Source organism: Haliaeetus leucocephalus, unplaced genomic scaffold, assembly GCF_000737465.1.
Source record: "Haliaeetus leucocephalus isolate CR32 unplaced genomic scaffold, Haliaeetus_leucocephalus-4.0 Scaffold262, whole genome shotgun sequence".
NCBI classification, from domain to species: domain Eukaryota; kingdom Metazoa; phylum Chordata; class Aves; order Accipitriformes; family Accipitridae; genus Haliaeetus; species Haliaeetus leucocephalus.
Window position 1 is genome coordinate 10,393,766 of NW_010972698.1, and position 22,251 is coordinate 10,416,016.

A 22,251-nucleotide genomic window follows, 5' to 3' on the forward strand; every position below is an offset into this window, starting at 1 on the left:
TCATGCTGAAAATTTGGAATAGTTGAAAAAAGCCAGGAAAAATGATTTGGCAAGTTCCTGAGGATAGGATGGAGATAAAGAATGGGTACTGCTAAGCAGGAATTAATTATAAAGGATATGGCTAAAGCTAAGCAGCAATGAATTATCAAAGATATGGCTAAATAAAAATGAATTATCAACTGAGCTAATGGAAGAGAAAAAGAAACTGCTATTCCATAGATCCTTTGTGGAGGTCACCTTGGCTTTCGACTCACACATGAATATTCACTGACTTGGAATTGATCTGTCCTTAATCTAGATTTATTTACAGTGAGGGTCTCAGCATTTCTTACAAATGACACACATTAGCACATCACATGGAATGCTCATCACACTGAAGGCTGAAGATATCTGATGGTCCTGTGCCTCCTTGAGAGCAGTTTTCTAGTTCTGAAAATGAATCTGCGTGTCAGCGAGAGAGGTTTCTTCGCAGTAAACAACAATAAAACAATCAAGCAAATGATCTGCATTCTCTGCTCTCACAGCCAGTCATAATTTAAGAACCAGCTATGATTGCTGCATTTCTATGTTTTATCAAGAGATCCAGGGTTGAATCCAACCTTCATTATAGCAATGAAACTAATTCAGTCAAGCAGGATACACAATCAGAAGGTGATGCACCTGTATTTCTCTCCCTCTCCTTCCAGCCTTCCTAGGTCTTTTTCAGAAAAAAAAATAATTAAAGGATTAATGCATCTTTCCCATATACTAATTTACATAGTATGATCCCATTGACTTGAATGTGGAGTTATTCCAGACCTTCATGACTGTGAGGAAGAAGAAAGGCTGTTATATCACTCTAAGTATCTACTCGCTAAACATATGGATTGATGACAACATAGACAGGGATTTACAAAAACATTTGTCCTGGGTCTGCTTCAAAAACCCTATTTACGGATTACATTCATACAATGATTTAAAAAAAATCAGGGACGAAAAGAAAAGGAGAACATACTTTTAGTATGGGGGGTTTTTTTAAACACATGGCAAAAATTAGGAGACTGCAGGCCTGCTAGTGAGGAATCCCTCTGCTGACTTTGCCTTGCCTGTGTTTCTCGGCTCCTTAATTATGCGATCAGTACACATAAGGTTGGTTCAGAAATATCTTTAAGTGGCTACTCATTTAAAATGTGCAAATAGCATCTCTAACTTCAGCTTAATGTTTTGGCTTCTAATCATAAAGCAACCACCAGAAGAATTTTCTTGATTTTCTTCACCTGTCACAATTTTTAGGACTTTTTGCTACCTCTTTCCCTAATTCTTCACCAATGACAAAGCACAAAGCCAGAATGCACACAGAGTTTGAACCAAATCTCACTTACTCCTGAGACAACAGCATTGCAATTGCCAAAGTTACTCCAGATTTCTGTTGATGAAATTGGAATTGGACCCTAGATTTTCTTCAGAGTATCATTAATGTTTTACAACTTCAGTACCATCTCTGAAGCCAGTAAATATGTATTCTCTGTCCCAAACTTAATCACAAGACTAGGTTGCGTGAAAAGAACTATATGGTCTTGGATAATTCAACAACTGTACGGAATTTACTTTTTCCAGGTTTATAGTGCCTAAATTAGGGCCAAGCATTTACTGTACCTCCCAGTCCAGAACGGAGGCCTGCCACTGAGCTATCTTGTCAATGTTCTCCAATCTCCTCTTCCGCTCGTTGATCTGTAGAGTCACATTCCTCATGACAGCGAGAGCAGCAGCCACATACCTGTAGTCACTGTCAAACACAAAAGAGAAGTCCATGAAATGGAGCCTGATGTGCAGTAGAAATGCACAGGAGTCTACCATTAGCAGCAGCATAATCTCACCATTCTTTTAGAAAGAAAAGCAGGTAGGATTTGCCACTCATTACTACAATACCATATTTTTTCCATCAGCAATGTCTTTCTGGATCATCACAAAAAAGCAGCTTGCCTGAAACTGAAATCGCATGTGTATGAGACAGAGAAGCCAGCCAGCTCCTCAGTTGGTTTGCATCAGTGCAATGAGTACGGTCTAGCCTCTACCAACCCAAGGTACAACAGTTATGGATCTTGCTCTTTAAAGTCTAAAGGTGCTCAGCTAAAAAGCATCCTAAAAGAAAGTCTGAACATTTTTATAGCCTGTGTCTTTGGGGCTGGATTTTTCCATTTTTAAAATGGACATTAGAAAATATTTTTTGATTAGGCACAAGGCCAGAGCACCTTCCAAGCCATAAGGTGACTCCAAGAGTGCCACAGAACATTTATGCCATGGCATTCACTCTTACTGCAGACTTCAGCTGAGCACATCAAAGCAATTCTTTTTTTTTTTACTGGATGGGCCTGTGAGTGTAATAACAAAGAGTGAAAATAGCCTCCTGCCAGGGCTAGCAAAGATGATGATCAGTCTTTTCAAAACGTGATGCTGGAATCAATGCTATTGATTTCCACCCTGTGCCTTCTTTTCCATTCCAAGGAACCTTAACATTCATTTCAATTGGAAAGACAGACAAGGCCAGCTGCCATAATGCCACCATAATATATTATTAACTTAAGGGTTGATATTGATTGCTGACTAATGAGAAAAACTGTGATCTTGGGCAGCTACAGGGGGAATGGCTTTATTGATTATTGCTAAGAATTGCACTGGTGACAGCTAAAATAGGGGTGAATGCTGTGAATTAGATCCATTTCCCCATGTGATCCAAACAGTATAAATACTAAGAAACAATCACAATATGATATACGACAGAATATTATTTGCTATTTTGCCATCCTTTCTTGGATGAAATCTTGGGATGCATTTTCAATTTTTATTCAATTCTTGTGTCAAAATTCTAGCTGAGTTTAAAAAAAAATCCTACAAACATCAGGACTGGTCCTTCAACAAAGTAAAGGAGAACTGAGGATGGGCTGTCTGACATATCCATCATGATACACAATGAAGAATTTCTTGTGCCTGCCTTTGTGGGGCCATCTGTATGAAGTGAGCGCCTGGCTGTGTAAGGGAGAAATGGAGCTATGCCAGAGAGACATTAGTCTGGTCTTCCAAATGTCCATGAGTTCCTGTAGGGAAATAGGTAAGTCACTATGGCCAGAAAGAATCTGTAGAGGCAGGGAGAGGCATAGGGTTTAGAGACAGTCACTAATAATCTCCTAGCAATTATGCTCATGCAAAGAAGGGAGGCTAATGTCAGGCCACCCATGAGCAGAGTCTCCTCTTTCTCACGTAACATGTTCATACACTTTTAACTCCAGCTCAGTTCCGCAGCAGGAACACTCAGGACACCAGCAAGCTGCACGTAGTACCTTCATATATTTAATTCATATTAAGCTGGAGTAAATCTTTAAGAGGTAAACAGATGTGGCTTTGTGAAAAATTCAGATGAACCAGTCTCAAAACAATGAGCAATTGAAGGGAGCCAGGCTCTGAAAACACCCCCATGCCTGCCTCCATGTGGAGTGGGCCAGTGCCAATCAAGCTGGGTTTTATCTTGGTAATGCTAATTCACTAATTCTAATGTTCTGTTTGAAGAGAAAACCCCATGCACATTTTTCTTTCACGCAGTAATGAAGAAAGAGTCATGACTGAACTTTTTGGGCTCCTAGCCCATGTCTGTGGCAGAGCTGGCAAAAACTTAGAAGAAAAAATAATAGAAGCAAAGCATTTGGCCAGTGAAATAATAATAGGATAGCATTAGCTATGAAATTAAGGTAAATAAATTGTTTGTCAATTATATTGGCGCTGCAGTGACCACTTTCCAGTGCTCAATCAGAATGTAAGTCTTGCCAAATATCACATGCTAACTTGGGGGAGAGTGGTCAGGTTTCTGGTTTCACCTCTGTTGTCCTGACCTGGTACAGGGAAGATCCATAGCTCTACAAGTACAATATTAGTAAAGAGGAAGAAAAAAAAGAAAAAGAATATAATGTCCCACTGTTAGATGAAGCTAACATCTTTGCTTTCATTGGGATTCCTGGTCCTTTTTGAGTTTTGCCTTACTCCATAAATGGTTCAAGTGATTTAAACAGTATTTCCTACATGTTAAATTCTAATCAGAGTGCTTAAGAGACTCCTAATTCAGCCAATGATGAGCCTGATTTCATTGTATTAGTCCACCCTGTAATTTTCTAGCTTCTGTTTCAGACTCATAATCTAATTGCAAGCACTGTCAAACTGCAAGTGCATGAGGACAACTTGTCGCCTGATTAATGGGCCCAGGTGAAGCTCCCCAGTTGGCTTCTCAGTTTCTCTGGTTCATAGCTGACCCTGACAGTATCCCAACCTGCAGGTATCTGGCTTTTCCCCGTGTCTGATATTGTCACAACATGACATTCCCCAAAGATTATTTGCTTTTCTGATCTCAGGCTTTGCTCATCTCAGCCTCAATCCCAAAACCAGAACTACAAGAGCAGAAAACATTTGTATTTCAAGCAGGCAACCATGGCAGCCTGGGTTTTCTGCATAGCCCCAGTGCAGGATCATCTGGTGGTGAGTAAGACACACTCTGTGCCTCACTTTCCCTAGTCATGGCATTAAGCTTGTCTGGGATGTGAGCTGGGTTGCCTGGAGGAGTGGTCTCTCTCAGGCTCTTTGAACACTTGAATCAGAGGAGCTAGACCACGGGGAAGTGCGGTATAACCCACCCCATCTCTGCATTATAATGCCATTCCTCCTTGCGTCAATAAACTCTCCAGGGCATGCCCACACTAATGGAAGTATGCCACGCTCCAGGGCTGAGATAAGGCACAGGTCTCTTGCTGACATGAGTTTCACATATGCACTGTGTTACAGCTTCAGGGGTCTCACTCTTTACTAATGCAAGACAAGCAAATATAATCCTGCTTTCCCTTTTCAGAAAGTGAAGAAACAAGAGAAATGAAATGTCTATGGCTGTGTCGTATCACTGATACAATCCAGTAGAAAAGAGCACTCAGTCTGAATCAACTAATTGTTGCTTAACCACAGGAAAGGTCCAAATCTCCTCAGAATATGACTATATCTGATTACTTAACAACATGTTGATTTTAAAACATCCCAAAGGAAAAAGGAATGTACTCCCAAAATAATTCAACCGTTATGTAATCACACTGTCCACATCCTCTTCCCATTGTAAAGCCGCATCTGAATTCGCACTGCAAGTACTGTGGGGACATCACATGGCTGGTAAGGAAAAAAAAGCCACAACATTTGGGATCCTAGAGCTGGTTTCTGATACCCTAATGTTCCCATGAGTCCACTCCAAGTTTGATTTGGTCTCATCATGAAGAGAAAAACAGAAATTGGATTGGGAGCCAAACGCATGTCCAAATTGGTGATTTTGAACTGGGCATTCAGCTAGTATGAATCAAACTTGTGAATCAATGCAAATCAATGCATCTCTTTGCTCATACCACATGTCTCTGCACTTTTAAAGCTGGGTTTGGGGAAAAACAAAAAAACCAAACACTTGCAGAAGTTTACAAAACATCTGTGGTCTTTTTTGTTCTCTGAAGCACTTCCTTTTAAATGGGTTTTGGAAAAAGAAAGAAAATTGGCAAGGCAGGAGAAAATCTGCTCTTAGGGGGCCTGATGCTTCTTTCACCTTATTTTTATAACAGTGTATCACAAGTGATATCATAGGTACTATTCTTGATTTACATTAGGTCAGGGAGTCAGGCTGATTGCCCCAGCAGCAGCAGCAAGAGATCCTGGAAATTTTGGGAAGTAATCAGACTGCTGGGTGCTCCTCTGAACCTAAACCCAATGGCAAAATCAGAGATGGAATCAGGCTGAAAAGCAGAGCAGGTTCTGAATTCTCCCCAAATCTGAGCATATTCAGGTTTGAGTTGTGGATCCTGGCCCTCTACTTGCTATGTCCTCTTCAGGGTAAAGCAATGAGCCTTTCTGACCACTGAATGCTAATTAGGTAATTTTTCTAGTATAACTGGTAGCATCAGAAAGTACATCCAAGGGTAATTAGTTCACCAGTCTGATTATAACAGAGAGAGTTTGACTCCATTGAGAATCAGTGCTTTGAGAAGCTTTCTAACTGTCTGTTGAACATTTGCCCTGCTTCAATTTATACAAGCTGTCACGAAGAGAAGAGCTGGACAGAAAAAACCCCAACCCCTGTGTGTGCGCAGAGGCCATGTAAAGAAGCAGTGAGCAAAACCCTTCCATGTAACAAGAGACTGGCGTACCTGTGATCCTGCGCGGTGTACTTCAGCAGCTCTGCGAGCTGCAGGGGGTATTTGCAGATCTTCTGCACTGGCGTCAGAAGGAAACCGTCTATGGCAATATCAATCATCTGCTGCAATAGACGACATGCTTCGAAGAAATGCTGGTACCTGCTATCTTTCATCAGCTTGGAAAGCTCCATGCATGCATCCAAATGATTGTTACAGTACTCTGAATAGATCCAGAAGCCATCTTGCTGTGAGAGGCAGGAGAAAAGGAATGCACACAGAGGCAAGCACGTCAGACAAGTGCTGCAAGCAACCACCCAACTTGCCAACAAGAAGGCATTACAACAAAAGAAGAAAGAATACCCCAAGCAGGAGGAGGAAGGACTGATCCTAGAGTACTTTTCCTGCTTGCAGGAGGTACTGCATGGTCGCTCTGGGGGAAAAGGGAGGCAGAGAGGGACCTGCATACTGACGCATTGCTGAGGTCTCTGTAGGTACAGGGTGTGTTAAAGTGAACCCCTGTGCAGCGTGTTGTCAGTTTCAAGTTGTGCGGTGGAGTTTTCTTTATAAAAGGTAAAGGTAGAACCAAGCAGAGCTCTGGCCTTTGGTAATACAAGACGACAACCTTGTTATTTCTAGAGACCTTTCCCTGAAAGATCATGAAACACCTGGCAAGTGTTTAGGAGCTGGGTATATCTGCAATTCCCTTTGCCAACAAGGAACCCAAGACACCAACCACTGTGTGGATTTCCCCAGGATCAGAGAACCAGAAAATACCAAAGACTGGAAAAAACAAACAAAGAAACAAACCCAATCATACATGTGCCCACCGACCCTTTGCACTGGTCTAACAAGTCTTTTTGTGCTATTTTGGTTGGAATCTCTTTTTGCTGCCTTCTCTGACCACAGATGGGGCCATAGCAGTTCGTCACCCTTAACTCAGGCTTGATTCATCTGGGCCACACGGAAAAGGCAGACAAAAGGTCAAATAAAGATTACAGTGGAAGGGACAGCCAGACACAAACTGACTGCCCAGTATCATGTGTTAAGACTCTAGCTGAGACAGCCCAGATATAAGCCCAGGTGTTGTAGGTCAACAGCCTGAGATGCTACATCAGGTTGCGGCCAATGCCTTACGAACTACAGACAGGACAGATTCTTTTTTTAAAAAATACCCTTGACGAGCAATTCTTATTTCTCAGTCCCATAAGGGCCCAAATAACCTGCCTCTGTGGGAGTAGGGAGCCTGGTTTCTTTCCCATTCCCACAGCTGACCAAGAGCCAAGTGCTAACACCTCTCTCTTCCTGAAGCAGATGAGAACAAGATGCTTTGCAGATCCATAACAGGATCTTAACGTTCTCATTCCTCAGTTTCCCCAAATGGCTAAACAGGGATAATTTATCAGGACTTTATTAGGCAGCTTTCAGCCCCTATCTTACGACAGATAAGTGTCAGATTTTGCGCTGAATAACAGTAGTAATTCTTACTATTGTCACTATAAATGAATTGACAGCACAGCCTCAAGACATGAAGTTTTAGCTACTGATTCTCACCAAGATTTCTTACATCTTTTTTGCAAAGAGGTGGAATATGATGCTACTTTGGAAGTAAGCAGCAGAAATTGCAGGCTCTGATAAAAATAAGCAAGGTTAATGCCATCATGCAACTTCTCAAAAAGAAACCTGCTTTTCAATTAGAAGACCAATGATGCTTAAGAGATGCTGTGAACCTTGTCAGGGATGCCCTGCTGAAGTTTCATGGATGTCTATCAGAAATTTCTCTAATAAGAACTGAACTGTTGCCAGTTCAGCCCTGACTGTAAGTAATGAGGTAACACAGTACAGGATCTGCATCCCAGGTTGGAGCACCTCATATGTAAGCTCTGATATAGCACTTCATTCTCCCTAAAGGAAAGCCTAGAACTGCAGGACTGTAATTTTCTTGACATTTTCTGACGTATTTACAACACTGGCCAATTTATCAGCTCCAGTAGTACGTGGCTTATATAACAGTACGATGGGCTGGGCAAAAGCCTCCAGGACTCTATCATCAGCTAAAACGTCCTGTTCAGTGTGCACTTAGCGTGAGCAAGAATCTGCTGCCCTGCTGCCACCTGGGCAGCAAGAAGCACAGCCTGGCACCTCCCCACCTGGCCCAACAGCTCTGCAGGGGAAGGTAACTGAAACTGCATGGGTTTTTAATCCTCTGCAAATGCATCTTGGTGCCACAGTGAAAAGCCCCAGCATTTGCTCTCCTCTGCTTTTTTTGTGTAATGCACAACTAAGGCTTCTTTTTACTTCTCCGGACTCTCTTACCTCTTCCAACCTTCTGGTCATCCATGACCTGATTGGGATGGCCTGTGAGTGGATTTAAGTCATACTCTGAAGAGCAAAATAAGGTGCAGAGTAGGTGGGGGACATTGTATGACATAACGTGAGTAAGGGTGGATGTGAAAAGGTGTTGGGATTCAAATGTACTGGGGGAGTTATCTAACTACATGCTTCACTTTTAATCTCCCTGCACCTATATCTCATGAAGTAAACAGAAGGCCGTGGAGTATTCTGTGATATGTAACTAGAACAGTACTGATGCACAACAGTTATGCTGAGGGGTTCCTGCCTCCTGACTTTCTCTGCTATTCCCCTCCTGTCCAACCCCAAAACTCCCAAATAAAAATGCCAAATGAACTTACATGTTCAAGGAAACACGGTCCAATTTCACTGAGATGGGGGTCCTCGTTGTTGTACTGTTTCTCCAAGTCCCGGACAAAACCCATCTGAAATCTGTAGATATCTTCGATGTTACCAAAGATGATCTTTAGCTGTTCGTCACTGAACATATCCCTCCTCTTCCGGCACTGCTTTAAGTAACCCTGTAAGGAGTGAGACAGAACAATCCATAAAATAACCCAAACACTTATACTGAGGCTGCTCCCAGATTTTTCTTGAGGAAGGAGCAAGTAAAAACAAAATCAGAAAATGGCTCTGAAAACAAAATCTACTTGTTATGACATGACAGTCTCCATTAACTCCTGTCTATGAGTAAGCATGCAATACGCAAAACATGCTGTGAAACGCTACAAGTCCTTTTTTGATAGACAGCATCTCATTTGCAACTGTTGTTCCCACTCCAACCTACAGCTGACCCACAGTGCTACTCTTGCTCAGGACACACCAGACCCAGTATGCACAGGGCTTCACAGCCTGCGTCAGGAGATGCTGGAGACAGCGTGTGTACAGTGTGTTGGGAGGACAGTGCTGGGTTCTGCCTCAATGTCCTTCAGCATTTTGCTTGAATCAGTTTTGGAGAGGAAAGGTTCCCCAGAGATCTCAACCAGCATAGCCTGAAACGGCTCTGTCCCTACCTGTGCTGCAGAGAACAGCAACATTTGGCTGATAGCTCCAGAGAGGTGTGTTGCAGTATTGTATGCCTGTTCCTTCAAAAATCACTGCCTTGCAATACCCAATATCCTGGGTAGCACCTACAAACATAGCTGTTTCCATGTCCTCTTCAGTGGCACATGGCATTACAGAGAAAGCTGCGAGGGGCCGTTTGATCATCTGCCCACTCTGATTTCTCCTTTTAGCCATGGTAATCAGGACAAGGAAGCTAATTATTGTGCTGAGAAATACTCTATTAAAGTGTGGTTGCATGTCCTTGGTGTAGGAAGAGGGTATGGAGAGCGTAACCATCCGAGTTATTTCAGCACCAAGTGAAATGTTGAAGGAAAACACTCTTCAAGCATTCCCTGACTTGGGAGGCAACATGGTTTATCCCCCCCATTATTATCTTCCTGAGTCTGAGACAAAAGCTGGAGGGCTGTTGTCCTGTGAGTGTCATGGCAGGGAAACCCAAAGGTGATGCAGTAGGTTGGGTAGGTCTTTTGGCTTGCCCGAGCAAGGGAGCCACAGTGGGAGCAGCCCGAGCTGCTGATTAATGCCATCTAGAGGAAAGCAGCATTATTTCAACTTTGTTTTCTATACTGTCCATTCCATTAGCCCAAATATGCTATTCTAAACAGTGTAAAACGAGTGAGAATTTTTCTTCTGCTTTCTCAACTATTGTCTTTCATTGCTTTTCTTCCTTTTTAAAAAGGGACCAGAGGAAAAGGCTTTGTACCCTTCTCTGTACAAACATCAGGCTCCCTTACTGAGTCTATAGACATTAAAGTCAAATGGAGAAAGAGAGAGGAAGAACTAGGACGTAGAGAGTTTAAGGAAATTCTCCAAAATCACAGAATGTATCTGCAGTAGATTGGGAAACAATTCAGATCTCCTGTGTCTCGGTCCAGCACAATAATAAAAAGATCCTCCTTGCTTATTCTTCAGCTGCCCATGATACCCATTGATACTGAGCCTGAGCATAGCTGGACATCATACAAACACAAATAGGTAGGCAAGCACTGCTCTGAAGAACTCCTGACCTAAAAAGGCTGAGTGGATCAATATTCTGGCAAAAAGCATAACACACCAAGTTCTGTCTGCCTCCCTGTTTTGCTGACCCTGTCTTATCCATGAACTCGCCGTCCTGGTTTCAGCTGAATCATGAGGACTTCTTCAAACACGTTTGCCTGAAGCAGATGTGGTCCAGGGGATGGGGTGACACACGGAGACTCTGTATGCCTGGGCTGAATTTCTAGCTCTGCCACCAACCTGTGTGACATTGAGCAAATCACTTCATCCCCCCCTGTGCTTTGCCTGTCTGGAAGATTTAGGCTAGAAACTTTGCAAGGCCAAATATCAGATGCTATGCTGGCCTGGTCTGGACTGCAGCCTCTTGACTGAAAAGAAGTAACATAGAGGTCATCATGAGATGACTTTGCCTGCCTTTATCATATAGGAAAAAGAAAAAAAATGAAGGGAAAAAAATGCCAACAGCTCCAGTTGAATGGCTATATTTGGGAACTCTAGATGCTTAGTCACACAGACGAACCGCCAGCTGGTGACACGCAGCTGCTGGTCCACAATGCGAACTATTGGAACGCTATAATAAACTGTCCTTCAGCCTCACCATGTGGTTCTTGGGAGGGAGAACTTCAAACAGATGAATGATAAATGCAACTTTGGCCAACCTGGCAAAGAACCAACTTCTGTGATGTCCAGCTTAGCTAGAAGGATGCCGGTACCCTGAATTTGCTGGCTTTTTCAGCTGGGAAGCTTGGGTTATAGAATACCTTCTGCAGTTACTAAATCTTCTTCCAGGAGCTCCTTGATGATTCATTTCCCTGGGCTTCCCTCTCCCATTTTTCAAGGCCAGGAGGAATGGGAGCAGGCCAATTCCCACATTGCAGGGCAGTTGCAGGACAAATAAAAATTCAAACTAGCAAGGAATAATGCAGAACATCTTTCCATGCTGCTTTTCATGTTTGCCTGCTTATCTCAGAACAGCTTTCAAAAAAAAAAAAAAAAAAGAAAAAAGATGTGCACCTGCCCACGAGGCCAGGCTCTTTGACACTGCCTTTGGTGCTAGCAGCACTGAATGACTGCCGCAAGCCGTTTGTGTTAGGACCTTTGCCCCGCTGCATGCTGCAGGCTGCCTGCAAGCCAGCCTCCCCTCTCGCATACTGTTCTGTGAAATCACTCACTGGATGATTTATGTGAACATCTTTCAGCCCTGGGGTTGCTATTGGCTGTGACTACCGTCTTTAATATTCCCCGTCCTCCCTGTGCTGGTTCATCACTTTGCCTGAGTCACGTGTTTCATGAGAAGCTGAAGCAGCACATTTCTGTACAGGCACCTATAAAACCACAGGGAAAATAAAAGAATGCATGGAGTTCCCAAGCCTTATCCTCTATCCAGCTTGTGTGTTTGGATGGTTGGTTTCCAGCACAAGCCAGCAAAGGGGAGACTGAGGATTTATACATAACACGCAGCAAGAGCCAGCTAGAAGGCTGCTGCATAGTTTTTCCAGTAAATTTACTTCTGTTACATAAAACAATGTCATCTTCCTTCTGCTCATCCCGTCAGGTTTGCTCAGAGAAGGGATGGCTGACTGATGAGCAGATGTTGGAGAGTGTTTTGCTCAATGAATACCTAAAAATAGCCGTCAAACTGTGTCTCTTTAAAGTACTTTTCCATGTAGTCCCTGAAGTATAGGCCAAAGTTGGAAAGTATTTGCAGGAGGTTAAGTGCTAAGTTTTCTCCACCTCAGAGTAGGTTTAGAGACAGTCAGGAGAGGTGGCAATCCATCCATCCTTCTTGTCTTGCTGAGAACAAGATGAAGGAGAGAATGAGGAGATGATAGCCACTGCAGGCTATAATTTCAAAGGCAGTTGCGATGATATTCCAGTTTCTGTTCATCTCTGAGCCAGTTTGAGGGCTGTCTACACTGTCCTGCAGACCATCCCTCAGTTTGGACCAGCACCACTTGGGCTACAAAAATACTGTTCTCTAGAGCAGTGCTCACAGCATCCAGGTGAGCGTTGTGCTGACATGCACATATGGAGAATAAGCACAAAACCAAGTTGAGACTGTTTGAACTGAAAAGGCAAACTAGAGCCATGTCTGGTCCCAGGAGGTCAGAATTCTAAAGCACTTACTCAAATATCCTGAATGTCAGGCACTCTGATTGCACTGGGGCCCACTTAAAATATAAAAGAAAGTCCTGCAGGAACACAAGCCTGTTCCTCAAAAGGGAGAGAAACAGCCAGCTCCAAAACAGAAAAACAAAGTGTGCACAAGCAGGCTGTGAAAGACAGCTACAAATTGCACACTGGGGAATACATATATATCCCCATTGATCCAAAGAGCTTTCTGCAGAGTTGCCCTGCAGTCTGGTATCCATGGATGAGAACCTGGTCATACAAAGGGGCCAGCAGCTCCTCAGAAGTGGTCCTCTGAAGGACGGCCACATTGCTGCCAAGAAGGTTTTATGCTGCTTTGCTCTGAGGCAGCACAAAAAAGTGGTTTTTATCCATCTCTGAGAATGAGTCAGGCTAATGCCATCCAGACCACATGAAAGCTTGTCCCATCAGCTCTGCACAACGGACTCAGCTTGACATGCTAAGATGCAATGAGGATGTTTTCCGCACAGCATTCAGAGCTGTCCTGGCACCAAAGCAAAGCTTAGGTAGAATCCAATCAACATTATTAAAAAATAAATTCAAAGTGAAATTACTTGGAAAAGAGCAAAACGCAGCACTGAAAGTTGGCTGGCCTTCCTAACCTCCCACCCCCAAATTACTCATAATATGGAGGTTTCCTTTGATCTCCCAATTGGCTCACTGTTCCCATCCAAGCTCTGTCACTTCTCCCTCTAACACCTCCTTAAATTTAGCCTTGTCTTCCTAATCCATATGCTGGTCCAAATCCTGCTCATTTCTCAAAGCATGGCACCCTGCTCTTTGTAGCGCTCCTGCGTCTCGTTCTTCCACCTGCACCCCCCACCGCAAGCTGCAGCTCAAACCACCTTCTTGGCCCTCTGCTCTCATCAAGGTAGCTATTCTGACCAAGCATCTTGGCTGCTCTGCTGGTCTCACTGCTGCCACATCACAGACAGACCCTGTGCCCTCCTGCATCCTCCCACGATCAAACCCCAGGAGCAGGGGGATATCTTTTCAAGCCTGGAGATGGCCATGTGTATATGTGGTGCTTTACAGGACAGTGAGTGAGCAGCACTGCCTGCCAGTAAGGCTGGCTATTGCTACCCATTATAAAAGCCTAGTTTTCAGTACATTATTATTTTTCTAAGCTCTAACCGTTAAGCCTGAAATTCCTATTGCTGCATATTCCCTTAAGGCTAAATTCTTTTTTCTTTCTTTCTTTTCCCCTTGGTGATATTTCAGAATAATGATCCATCCACTCCTGATAATGCAGTCCAGGGAAAACTCCACATTTTACCCCCAATAGAAATCTTCACAAAACTGTTTCACCAAGCAGCACTCAGTCCTTCATACTCTAAGCAAGGGCACAACAGCAGCAGTTGTCAGGGCAGTATGGCTTTGCTGTGATGGGGAATTCCCCTCCAAGCCAACTGCTGCACACAGGTCTTGGCTTGCGCAGGTAATTTTCATTCTGGTGCTGGCTAGCTTGTGAGCTCCTGACTTGGCAGGACTAGTACCATGGGTATTATGAATAATAACATGGTGTATAATAATATAGTAGCAGGTAGTGGAAATACATCCTGAAGCAGAAAAGAGCAATTGGAGGGCTCTTAATCACCTAGCAGGGGCTACGGTCCTCCGATAACAACCACACGTCTTAAGGTGCCTCACTGGTATTAGGATTTGTTATTCATTATAGCTCAACAACAAGAGTATAACTACACACTGCTAAACTCAGTACTAAATCAGGCTCAACCTTCACCACCCAGCCAGAACTCCTTTCATCCTCTCCAATACCTCATATCACTGCTGTTTGTCCTGACACCTTAAAATAAAGAGCGAAGGGAAGAGGGGAATTTGCCACGGTCAACAGCACTTCTGCATCTCATCAGCAGTTGTCTGGTGTCTACTCATTCTTCAGCACAAATAACACCTCTGTACAAATTCATCCAGTAGCACTGAGAGGAGCTCAAGCCAGCCTGCATCTCTCCATCTCTAGCCCCCCTCCTCTTGTGCACAAACAGAAACAGTCACGTCATGCTATACCGAAATGCCTGGCATTACTGAGCTGTCTCTGAGCCTTCTCGAGGCAAATGGATTGCTCTGATTTAACTGAGCACAATGAGGCTCTCTCCAGCAAGGGGCAGCCCATCATTTTGCAGATGAGAATGCCCATTTTGGTCCTCCTCCTTCTTTAAGAGAGGCAGCTGAATCATTTCCTGTGCTCTACCTGAAGGTAAGATTTATCCCCTCAATACCATTTTGCATCATACAAGAGCAAAGAAAGAGCCTTAGAAATCTCTTTCCTATCTGGGACCTATCATTAGGTGCTGTAAATCAGTGTTACCCCACAGATGTCACTGAAGCTATACCTATCTGTATCTCCTGAGAATCTGATTTGGCAAAAGCATGGTGACATGGCTGGGAAATGCAAGTTAGGGTTTATTTAGTTTTTCAAAAGAAGAGTGCAAATGCAGGAAAAGAAACAATATGTGGAAAAGTTCCTGCAGTTCTTCCCTTCTTCAATGCAAAGCCCTCTGACTGAAATAGCACAGTGAAATTAAGCTCATTTGTTTCCAAATTGAAATCCCAAGACTCTTCCATATTTGAAAAGCGTCATAGATGCTTTTTGGATGGCTGCTTCGCCTTGTCAATAGAAAAGTAGCAAGCATGAAGGGAGGAAGACATTTTTCTAAGCAGAATTCACAAGGGGCTTCACCACATTGACTCTGCAAAGACTGGGCACAGGCTCGCTAAATCCTAAACATTCAGAGGGATGAGCTGAAAGCCATGGGCTTTGATTTTAGTGCTAACAAACTTCTGCCTCTTAGTGATAAGTATATGCTCTACACACAATGCCCAAGCTGTCCTGCAACACTCTCCGGTGCAGCCATGCACTCCCCTTCCTAAACACCCAGCACCACATGCACGGCACTTTGGGCTTAGCTCATGGCACTAATTCTGCATGCTGCTGGGCAGTAAGGGGTTGTAGAGGTTAATTGTAACATAATGAAGAAGAACCAACTTGAAGATGCATGGGGTCAGTCACCAAAGTTCATTTGCTTACTGGTGCCCTTACACTGGATAAAGGTAACTTACTTCATTTCCCATGGTGAAAACATTTTGCTCTCAGTCCCACCATAAGAAAAGGCAAATGGGGCCCATCCTGAGCCAGGGGAAATTGTGAACCCAATATGAAAGACACAGATAAAATGGGTAACCGATTGGTTTAATTACAACCTCATTTCCTCAATCACAATTTCAAAAGTAGTTGGCATTGGCTTTTAATTAAGAGGATTGCTTGAAGGATCTCAACCTCATCATTTTTTAGTCAAAGCGGCATGGAAAAAAGGTCAGAAAATTGTACTTTTAGTTAATACAAGCTGGAGGTAATTATCAGATCCAGCAGAAAATTCTCAGAAGTATCAATACTTATTGACAGATGCTGCTCCTCTATTAGACACAGTACTCAAACACACTGCATCTTTTTCCCCCATCACTCATGGACAAACCCAGTCCTTAGCTCTCAATAGCCCATCCCATGTCCTGCTGCAGTACCCCAGTGTCACAGCTCCCATGTACCTCGCAAATGTCCTTGAGGTGCTTGATGTAGTGGCGCTCCGTGCTCATGATTTCATTGATGACATTGGCTCTCATCTGGTCCCGGTTCTGAACGGTCCTGCCGAGACAGAGGCAGTCGGCGCTTGGATCCAAATGGCCATTCTGCACATCACTGGTTCCCTCCTCCACTCCATCTTCTTGGTTTACCCATAGCTGCGAGGAGGAGAGAGGAGAGCAACAGGCTTATTCATAAAAGCATCAGAAAGCCAACAAGTGAAAGAAGCCTGGGTCTTGGGTTGCATGACTCTGGGAGACACTGGATCGACCCCCTCCTTACAGCAATGGTGATGCTCTTGCCAGCAATGCACCGTGGTGTCCACAACAGCTTACAGCCCAGGCAGTCCATTTTTATACCGGTGCAACCAGCTCCAAAAGGTTCCCCACACACTGCTGTACGCAAAGGGATTTCAAGTGTTGACAGTTTTGATCCCAAATATAAAATAATCATGTGAAAGGGTAACTGGACTGTTGAATGCTGTCAAGTGCTCTGAAACAAGATGTACATATGTAAACCAGACCAACCTAAAGAAAACTGCAGTTACTAGTGTAAAGCACCACTTGTTCCACCATCAGTTGGGGTCTGTCCAAACAGGAAGAAACCTCTGGGAGGAGGAATAAGCCCTTTACAGGTGACTGATTTACAAAGGTTAAGATACATTCATTCAGATTTCTGAACCGGATGTAAACATCAGCCCAGGCTAACCAGGTTGTGGCAATGAGTTTTCTGTAAACTTCCCCGGCCAGGATTTGTGAATGAGCATTGATTTTCATTTCACAGCAGCTTTCCTCATCATTTCACATGAAGAGCCTTTCTCACTCAGGCAAACACCCTCTCTCAGCACCCTGAGACTGTGATCCCTAAACCACACTGAGACCAGACTGGCTGAATAAAGTCTCCTAAAACCTGGGGGGGCTGAGGGCAGCTTTGGACGGGGTACCAAGCACCCCTGGGCACTGAATACTCTAAATTGGGACAAACTGCAAAAAGCAATGAAAAAGGATCACTGCATTTTCAGCACACTGAATTTTCTTTCCATTACCAAATAAAAAACATACATTGAGCCTGTAAACTAAGGGATAACGCTGCCTCCTAGTTTCTGTGTCTTTGAACAAGACTGTCCTTTTGTTACCTTTCACCTCAAGTAAAACCTGCTTAAAATAACTCTGATCAACTAAAATTGGGCTCAGCATAGTCTGTAAACAAACATTAAATAAAGCTTAAACCAGACAGAAATACTGCTGTCTTACAGAGATGACTTAAGTTGTCATGTAAATGAAGCAATTTTTCTCCTCAGCATTTAAAGCCCCAAATACTGGAGGCTTTCAAACATAAAAATACATCTATCTGTAAACAGTGAAACGGTCCACACAAACTGCATCATTAACCTGGTCTTTCAGTCTTCTTTTCAGTGTTAATAGTTTCTAATACTTTCCCATTATTCAGCTTAAATTTGGTTTTAACAGATTGTAAAGGGCTGTGTTCCTATAAATTAGTAAAGTAAAAAAACCTAGACCTGCCCATGTTCCTTCCCTGCTTTCCTAACCAATATCATGTTTTGCTAAACCACTTCTTACAGCTCCCACATTTTGTTATCCTACAGTGAGTTACAAAGGCCAAGATGTTGAGAGACGTTTGAAGAAAACCCATCTCTTCTCTAGCAGAATGTTAATGATGCCTCAAACTTAGGGGATAAAAAAACCCCAAAGCAATAAAAAGCCAGACTTTTCACCCTGCTCACGACTGTGCCCTGTGTCCGGGAGCTATCAGGGACTTTATACGAGGGTGCGTAGGGCAGCAGTTTAAACGACAAGATGCCCTCTTTGCCAGTAGTGGAGCAGGACCTGCTGGAGGCATCAACCCTGTGCTGAGAGTAGCAGAGAGCTGTTGACCCCAGGCTGTGCTCATGCCATGTCCTGGCAGTGCCAGGCACTTTCCAGGGCAGGAAACCCAGTGTAGCCCATTTGCCTAATGGAGCGAGTGGCAGAGCCAGGATGGATCCAGGCATCCTGCCTGCTCTGCCCACACAATCTCCTACCTGTTCCCCACCCTGCATTGCCAACATGGGACCTCCTTTTGCACATCAGAAGACCAGAGAGACGCGCCAAAGCCTGCGAAGGAGGTGAAATAACCCCTCCTGCCACCTCAGCGCTGCTCCCCTTGCATGAAGGAGCCACTCTCGAAGTACAAAGGCTTGATACCTTTCCCCAAGACAGCGCAGCCAAGAGTCAATTTAGTGTCTTGTGTGACAGAGCAGAAGTGAAAGCCACTGAATACGGCTGTCAGTTCTCGTTTCTTATGTCCCGATGAACCCCAGGGGGAAGGGGTGCATCCAGGAACAGAATGGCCCTGTGGTCCCGCAGCACTGGCAGCACCCAGGGTGGCTTGGCTGCAGTCAAAGCAGGGCTGGTCCTAAAGGCCTGGGTGCTGCAGAAGGGCATTTCAGTGACCCCAGCCAGTCCAGCTATACCAGTTTGGACACAGGGAAACCCCTTGGAGATGCAGCATGCCTGGGAGCAGCTCTGCATGCCTTTCCCCAGGTCCTTCCCAGAGGATGCGGTTCTCCATCGTGGCATCTGCTGCAAAGATGGACTAGGTCATGTTGTCTCCCAGTTGTGGGGCTGCACATGGATCTCTGAAAGGCTTTTTTGTAGGACTCCCATCAGCACTGGAAGGCCTGGTTGAGCCCTGGGTCACTGCAAGGGGAGGCACTGAGCTAGTGATCTAATCGCACCCAAAGATACGAGAATCCAGCATGCAAAACCTCTCCTGGTACATTAAAATGAATTTCAGAAGAATGTCACTTGTTCAGAGAAAAAAGCCATGTTAGAAAACATGCCTCTTCCCAGCGAACCCCACTCTCTGCTCTGGAAGAAGTTTCAGTTACATTGAGATAAAGCAATGTTTCATGTACATGAGCAGTGTTTTATGCTGAAAAATAAATGTCCAAGTGCTGCTTCTGAATAACTGCCATGCCGGTGTAAGACTGCCAAAGCGACCTCAGGGGCCAATTTACTTACACCAGTGACACTGATTTTAGTGGGGGCTCTGCTGTGAAAACCTGGGGCCATCCTCAGAAGAGAAAATGGGCTAGACCTGGGAAGGACAGAATTGCATGGGGAGTCCTTTGAGGGATATGTCCTCATGACAGCTTTACTGGCATTCCAAACCAAATATACATTGAAAATCGAGCAGGATCAATGTAGGTAACCAACCCTGTTGGCTGAAGTTAAAAATAACTTCCCATACTGCCTTCTTGCTACTATGAAAAGGTGTTTTGCAGCTCTCCCAAACCCAACTGGAACAGCTTGTTACCAAGTTTCATGACACTCCTGCCAGTTTGGCAACAGAGGATGTTTTTAAAGTTCTACCTCCTGGAGTCAAGTGATCAGGAGAAAAAATTCAATTTTCATTTAAAAAATAAAGCAGGAAAGATCTAATCATAATAGTGGGGGGCGGGGGAAGCTTGAAAGCATCAGTCCTAAAGGCTTTGAAACTCTAAGGCAAATAGCAAGCTTGCAAACTTTCATTTCTGAAAACCTCAGAATTTGGTCTGCCTTTTGTGCACTGCAGGAACACTCCCTGCTTCCACATCTGGGAATCTCAGGAGTCCTACTTTTTTCCTTAATGAAATTTTTGCTCCTTCCTGCTAGGATCCATGTTCCCAAAAGGAAAAAACCCTACAGTTCTAGTCTAGATGACTTCTGCTTTAGGTTAAAAACAAATGCAACATTTTTATCGGTAACAGAGGAAGCTGAATGTGCCTTCCACCCCATGCTCTCCAGCCTCAGCTGCTGAAAGGATTAATCCCACTGCGCTGTTCAAACACTCCTGCTTTCTGTCTTAACCTCTAAAGTTCTCTGTAATTCAAGCAAAGATCATTCTTCCAGGGAATCATTTGAAATTTGGACCATGACTCACAAAAGATGAGCTACATTGACAGCTCTGCTGCTGACCTTGGGCCAATCAAACTGGTGGAGGCTTTCCCTATCTATAAACTGGGGCAATCTACCTTACCAATGACATTTTTCATGAATGCTTTTGAGGTTGACAGACTTTACGTTGAAGCAGAGGGCATAGAAAAGTTCATGCATACTTCGAAATACGGACACTGTGGGCTCGCCACACACTTGTACTCATCCATGAGCAACAATTTGGCTAGATGGACCTTTGGTCTGATGCAGTATGGCTGGTTTTGAAACTTCAGCTCTCAAATCTTCCTGTGCCTGTGCTGAGAAGGAGCTGGGCTGTGTTGGGGCAAGGGAAGGTTGCACTTAAAGTGTTAATTGTGTCCTCTGACCCAACACCACTACTCCAAGCCAGATCCTCTCTGCTTCACTGACCTGCTCACTCAAACCGCAACGATGGTGTGCTGCAGGCGACAGTAAGGTGGAAGAGCAAACTGGGGGTGACACTGTTTTTTCCCAGTAACTTATTAAATGTCATATTTAGTTGATTTAGACAATGCTGCAAAGGTTCCTATTTTAGCCCAGTCCACAGTCACCTGTAAGTAAGGTGTTCACTATGTTTTAGACACACATGACTCTCCCAAAAATGCTTTCCTGCCTGAAATGCTTGACCTTCGTTGCTGCGGATAACAGCTGAGATGCCACTAATGGAAAAGGGGCTCTCTCTTCCCCAGCTTTTCCAACATACACACTGGACACACAAGCACAGATGTAACTCCCTCCCACTGCAAATCTTTTTTTTACAAAAGAAACTTCAAAACTCTAGTTTTCTCCCAGTTTTACCTCATCTCCCCAGTCTTCCCTGCTCAGGATGGGTGGCTGCCACCTCTGTGAAGCTCCTGTGGGGCTTTCCACAGAGCAGAGATGGGACTTCAGTTCCCTGGCAGCTTGTCAGCTCTGCTGCTCACTTGGATTTCAGGAAGACTCTCTCAGCTCCTGTCCTGTCCTCCTCAGCAATTAGGGGCTGTGGCTTGGCAGAAATGGGGGGTTGGGGTACCAGACTAAATTACTGCATCCAATGCCACCTTTTTTGTTTTTTTTTTAAAGAATAAATAATAACAGCTGTTCAGCAATCATCAACAACCCTACTGTAATGTATCAGCCTACAGTGCCTTTTTAAACACCTCTGCAATGCAAAAAAACATGGGCTCTGAAATAATATGGCACTGTGTGGGTCTCTGCCACACCATTAAAAAGGTCCAGCATGCCAAACAATGAAGCTTGCCCTAAGAACCATTTTAAATGCTTTGTATTAAGAATTAATTAAAAGAAATCAACAAAAACTACAGAGAGAAAAAATTCAAGTTGCATAATGCTAGTCCTAAGTGATGTTTCACATTGAAAGGCCACTCTACATGTGGAGAACAGGCTTATCATGAGGCTCACAGTCCTATTTCAAAATTCAACCCTAATTAGGAAGTCATGACCAGCTCCTGCATAACGTAATAATTTGCAGAGGCAGATAAAAGTACAATAGTCAAATAAAAAAAGCCCCTTTTGCCTAAGGACCCAGTTCTGGGAGCCAGAGAAAGTGATCATTTCATTGTGCTAGTTAATATTAACATGTGATTTATATAAAATCTGTAGAAATGTGATTTATCAATTTGCAGCTATACCCAAATGGTGCATAAAATCACCAAATGGCACCGATCCAACATTAGCTGACCTGTAATTATTATATATTTAGACTGCTGAATGCATACACTGTATATAGAGGACATTTTACTTGAATAGGCACTGAGGGCTGATAGCCTCATAATAATCAGAAAGCATGATAAAACAAACATTTCACCAGCCATCTGGATTATTAATCTCCTTCCACTGGATATTCACAAGGACAAAACTAGCAGATAATGTGCCATCATGGATTCTAGCTCACAATTAAATAATGTGGCAGATTAATGATACAAGCAGATCCTTCCAGAGAGCTGTTGCCATTCCACTC

The 22,251-nt window shown here is 43.8% G+C and overlaps 1 protein-coding gene across 1 annotated transcript in view; it reads right to left on the bottom strand.

Moving 5' to 3' along the window:
* ARHGEF9 (Cdc42 guanine nucleotide exchange factor (GEF) 9) overlaps positions 1-16,391 on the bottom strand; it is a 51,511-nt gene extending 35,120 nt beyond the window's left edge. Inside the window, exons 1-4 of the mRNA XM_010569072.1 lie at positions 16,302-16,391; positions 8,870-9,049; positions 6,192-6,424; positions 1,636-1,765 (exon numbers count right to left, since the gene is read on the bottom strand). Of these exons, the coding sequence (XP_010567374.1) occupies positions 1,636-1,765; positions 6,192-6,424; positions 8,870-9,049; positions 16,302-16,376 (618 nt within the window). The 5' untranslated portion in view covers positions 16,377-16,391. The remainder of the gene's footprint in view (positions 1-1,635; positions 1,766-6,191; positions 6,425-8,869; positions 9,050-16,301) is intronic.
* Between the last annotated feature and the right edge of the window lie 5,860 nt (positions 16,392-22,251).